The sequence below is a fragment of the Notothenia coriiceps genome, unplaced genomic scaffold (genome assembly GCF_000735185.1).
Source record: "Notothenia coriiceps isolate Sejong01 unplaced genomic scaffold, NC01 NC01_scaffold00035484, whole genome shotgun sequence".
NCBI classification, from domain to species: domain Eukaryota; kingdom Metazoa; phylum Chordata; class Actinopteri; order Perciformes; family Nototheniidae; genus Notothenia; species Notothenia coriiceps.
Window position 1 is genome coordinate 372,017 of NW_011368185.1, and position 4,975 is coordinate 376,991.

General features: G+C 45.1%; 1 protein-coding gene across 1 annotated transcript in view; it reads left to right on the forward strand.

Moving 5' to 3' along the window:
- The window catches only part of ctr9 (CTR9 homolog, Paf1/RNA polymerase II complex component), a 10,407-nt gene extending 5,432 nt beyond the window's left edge, over positions 1-4,975 (forward strand). The window contains exons 10-22 of the mRNA XM_010791503.1: positions 375-558; positions 656-744; positions 839-1,024; positions 1,188-1,275; positions 1,359-1,507; positions 1,603-1,719; positions 1,949-2,094; positions 2,204-2,275; positions 3,297-3,432; positions 3,561-3,704; positions 3,793-3,951; positions 4,045-4,157; positions 4,237-4,975. Of these exons, the coding sequence (XP_010789805.1) occupies positions 375-558; positions 656-744; positions 839-1,024; positions 1,188-1,275; positions 1,359-1,507; positions 1,603-1,719; positions 1,949-2,094; positions 2,204-2,275; positions 3,297-3,432; positions 3,561-3,704; positions 3,793-3,951; positions 4,045-4,157; positions 4,237-4,654 (2,001 nt within the window). The 3' untranslated portion in view covers positions 4,655-4,975. The remainder of the gene's footprint in view (positions 1-374; positions 559-655; positions 745-838; positions 1,025-1,187; positions 1,276-1,358; positions 1,508-1,602; positions 1,720-1,948; positions 2,095-2,203; positions 2,276-3,296; positions 3,433-3,560; positions 3,705-3,792; positions 3,952-4,044; positions 4,158-4,236) is intronic.

Sequence of the window (4,975 nt, forward strand, 5' to 3'; positions counted from 1 at the left end):
TGGCTGTGAGCCAGCCGCGAGCATGGTCGCGCGCCGTGCTTGTCGCCGCGTTTTGATTACGTCATCACAACAACACGTTAGCTTACCAACGTAACCCTGTTCTCTGACATTCGGTGATATTTTTTCGGTGCTGCCGAAAGGGCCTTTTTAACCATTTTCGACCGACAATTTTCGGCGGCCGAATATTCGGTGCATCCCTAATATTATTAGTATTATACAGCACAGCTTATAACATGACACTGTAAAAAAGCTTCATTATTGATTGAATGAACTGTACATCCATGGGTCCATGACTATAAAGTGTGCAAAACAGTCTTTTTTTAGCAAAGACAACAGTGGTATTTAAAGCATGGGTCATCTCTTCCCTCCTACAGAAATACTTTCTCGCATCTCTGGAGCGGGCCAAGGCTGAGGGGGAGCACGACGAGCATTACTACAACGCCATTTCTGTCACCACCTCCTACAATCTGGCCCGCCTGTATGAGGCAATGAATGAATTCCACGAGGCTGAGAAACTCTACAAAAACATCCTGAGAGAGCATCCTAACTACGTGGACTGTAAGCATCATGAGCAACATCATACGGTGAAGTGAGGGCAAGAAATAAAAAAAGTGTTTGTACTCACTGAAGGATTGTCGGAATTTCTGTTCCTCAGGTTATTTGCGTCTCGGAGCGATGGCTCGCGACAAAGGCAACTTCTATGAAGCCTCTGATTGGTTCAAAGAGGCCCTGCAGATCAATCAGGTACTTTTGTTTCACCTGTCGTGTTGATATCATAACAGAATTCAATCAAATGTGTGTCCAACTCTTTTCAACATGATCCTGATGTTTGCTGCAGGATCACCCCGATGCCTGGTCCCTGATAGGGAACCTTCACTTGGCCAAACAGGAATGGGGTCCGGGTCAGAAGAAGTTTGAGCGTATTCTGAAGCAGCCGTCCACTCAGAACGACACCTACTCCATGCTGGCTCTGGGAAACGTGTGGCTGCAGACCCTGCACCAGCCCACCAAAGACCGGGAGAAGGTGCAGATTTGTTCCATTATGGCCTCACTTCTAAAATGTTTCAAGTCATTTCTGATGTGTGGGAAGAGGTGGGATGTATCTATGACAAAACACTTAATTGTGTGTGTGTGAAGAGGAATTATGGATCCCCAAACTGAGTAATTGTGTTTTTTTGTCTTGACAGGAAAAGAGACACCAGGACCGAGCCCTGGCCATATACAAGCAAGTCCTCCGAAATGACTCTAAAAACCTCTACGCTGCCAATGGCATCGGTGCGTTTAGCTTTACATTCTAATTATTGTGGTTGTTAAACTGTATATGTAGGACGTAGCTAACATACAAACCTCGTGTCCAGGTGCCGTCCTCGCTCACAAGGGCTTCTTCAGAGAGGCTCGTGACGTGTTTGCGCAGGTGAGGGAGGCCACAGCTGACATCAGTGACGTGTGGCTGAATCTGGCTCACATCTATGTGGAACAGAAGCAGTACATCAGCGCTGTGCAGATGGTAAGGGCCTCACTTGTGATTATTTTCACAAAAATGATTAGCTTTTTTTTACAGGTTTTGGTCAGTCCATTTGACCATTTGACTCTGCTCCACAGTACGAGAACTGCCTGAAAAAGTTTTTCAAGTATCAGAACACAGAGGTGCTGCTGTACCTTGCGAGGGCGCTCTTCAAATGTGGGAAGCTCCAAGAGTGCAAGCAGATGCTCCTGAAGGTAACATGAAGAAAAACAATGCCGTGTAGATGAAATTATTTTTTGCTTCTTTCTTGTACACAGACACTTTTAGATGCAACACTTGGCAAGGAATTGGGTTTCTCCGATGGCAGTTTGTGTTTTTAAGGCGAGGAGAACAGGGAGAATGAAGGATTTGATAAAAATCCTTCATCTTGTCCTACATCATGAGGGGAGTTTAACTTTGTTTCCCTGATGTTTCTCCAACCAGGCCCGCCACGTGGCGCCCAGCGACACGGTGCTGATGTTCAACGTGGCGCTGGTGCTCCAGAGGCTGGCCACGCTCGTGCTGAAAGACGAGAAGAGCAACCTGAAGGCTGTGCTCAGCGCTGTCAAAGAGCTGGAACTGGCTCACAGGTATTTGACTTGATTTATGCCCCTCCCCCTCTAGTCGGATCCTCTGGCTGTTCTGTGTGTAATCCTGCAATTTGATCATCTCCTCCTCCTCCTCCTCCTCCGCTCTCAGGTATTTCAGTTACCTCTGCAAGGCTGGCGACAAGATGAGGTTTGACCTCGCTCTCGCTTCCTCTGAAGCCAGGTCAGTCTCATTTCATTCTGTTCACAGTGTGTATACATGCAGGAGCTTTTATTTTTTAGTTTTATGGAACATTACAATTATTTCTGAAAGCTACAATTGTTTATGTAATAATATGAAGACTTGTTTATTTGTATTTGATCTAGTTCCGATTGCTCCACCCATATAGACCATATATGTGACCCGCTCTATCGAAATCAGTCGGAAGTCACAACGGCTCATTTAAAAAATAAACGTGGATTTGCGGGAAAAAAAAAGTTTTTCGGGGTTCGGGTGTTTTTGTTTGATTTTAAATAAACAACGTCTTGGCTTTCAGAATATGAGACTTTTATTTCCAAAATCACACGATAAATACATTTGTGAAGCTTGCAAAGGGAAGATGACAGCTCTCACTGCCACTCTGCTGTTCCGCTGCGCTGCTACCCCTCCCTCCGCTGAAATTATGAATGTAAGGCGTATAGTATCATAGATAACACGGCAGGGTCTGTTGCAGTTTGTTTTCAACCGATTTCAATTAAAAAAAGTCTTGGCTTTCAGAATATTAAACTTGTTTCGGCAAATTCAGATGATAAATACAACTTTGAAGCACACATAAACGGAAAAATACACAAACACTCGAGATCTTCCCCCAGACCAGTAATCCAAACGAAAATATTTTCCCTCCGTAGTATTTTGATAATTTGCTCCGCTAATAACCAATCAGATCGATGGATTCCAGAGAAGAGGAAACTTTGAAGGCCTTTTTCTCAAAATGACGACTCGGTGACGGTCATTATATAATGTGACATATTTTGCTTAATATTTGGAGTACAACAACAATCCTGATATCATTAGAAAGCTAGGAATCTCCTCTTTCCAACAGTGTATACAACTCAAAATGTGTCTTCGGGTCAATGCGACTGATTTCGATGGAGCAGGTCACATAGATGTGTTTTTGTTCAGTACATATGCAGTTTAAGCCTTACGGATACATGTTTTTTGTTTATTTGAAACCTTTCACGCTGTGTGTGTTGTGGGATTGCAGGCAGTGCTCTGATCTGCTCAGTCAGGCTCAGTATCACGTGGCGAGAGCAAGGAAGCAGGATGAGGAGGAGAAGGAGCTTCGTGCCAAACAAGAACAGGAGAGGGACATACTTCGTCAGCAGATGATGAAAGAACGGGTATTTATGGAGCTACCTTTCTAAAACTTTTTTGTAGAAACTGAACATGGCTATGTTCTTCTACTACATTTGGAGGTACAATCAAGCACTTATTAATTGGTTGACTTGTCACCCTCAAACCTTGTTAGACGGATAGGCGCAACAAACAGGTGGAGGAACAGAAGAAGCTGTTGGAGCAGAGAGCTTTGTACGTGGAGAAGACCAAGGGCCTGCTCAGCTTTGCAGAGGGATCAAAGGAAATGGGCAAAGAAAAGAGGAAGGGCGGTGGACGTGTGAGTATTGCTGCATTAACAACAAACTACTATCTATCAGAACACAGCGTGGAGAACACACTTCATATTTGTTTTTTTACTTTCCAAGCGCAAGAAAGGCGACATTGATGAGTTTGTCAACGATGACTCTGACGAGGAGAAGGAACTGAGGAAGAAGAAGAGGAGAAAGGGCGGCAGTGATGATGAGGAGGGAGGATCGCGGCCCAAGAGGCAGCGTAAACCCAAAGAGCGCAAGAGGATGGACAGGGTACCTTGAGTTTTCCTTCTGTTTTTCCTTCTTGAAATACGTTTTTTGTCCTTATTTCCTAATCATTTAACATTTTGATTATTTATTTTTTAGTCCCAGCCTGAGCGCCTACCACCGTCTCTCAAAGGAAAGATCAAGTCCAAGGCGATGATCTCCTCTTCTGATTCTTCTTCAGATGAAGATGGGCTGAAGATAGCTGAAGAGAAGTAAAAAAAAAAAAGAACTGACACGTAAGCAATTGTGTGAATCAACAGGGAACTAATGAGTGCTTTTCCTCCCCTACAGACAACAAAAAGACAGTGGTTCAGGGTCTGATGACGATGGCGGCCACAAGAAGCGCATTGCGTCTGAGAGCGAGTCAGATGGAGGTAAGAACCGCTCGGGCAGCGAGGCGGGCAGCCCCCGGCGCTCTGCGGACAGCCCCCGGCGCTCTGCGGACAGCCCCCGGCGCTCTGCGGGGTCCGATGACTCTGGTAGTGACCGTCCGGTGAAGAAGAGGAGGGTGCAGCGACAGTCTGACTCCGAGCAGTCTGACATTGAGAGCAAGAAGAGTCGGTCGGGATCGGAAGACGAGTCCCGGCCCGCTTCGCCCGCCGCAGTGTCGGAGCGAGGATCTGAGGCGGGGTCCGACAACGAGGGCTCCCCCCGCCGCTCCAACAACGCCTCTGAACGGGAAGCCTCCAACAATGACGACAGCGATTAAATCTTCCTCAAATAAAACTCTTGAAATCTGCATTTTTAAATTTCTATTATGAGCAGGGATTTCTGTCTGTGCGATATCTGGGAGAATTAGCCTAGAAAAGTGTAGTTTTTGTTGGCAAAGCTTCTGGTGTATTCCTAACGTCCTGTCAGAATTCTGTTTGAACAGTTGCTGTGTTTTGTTAAAGAGGTTTTGTTAAAGAAAGATGAAATCATTTGAAAGGAAATAAAAGGAGTAAATGCCTATTTTCTATGTCATATGGTCGGACAACACCAAAAATGGGAAGATGCTTCAACAAAATGTCAAATAAATATAAAAAACAAG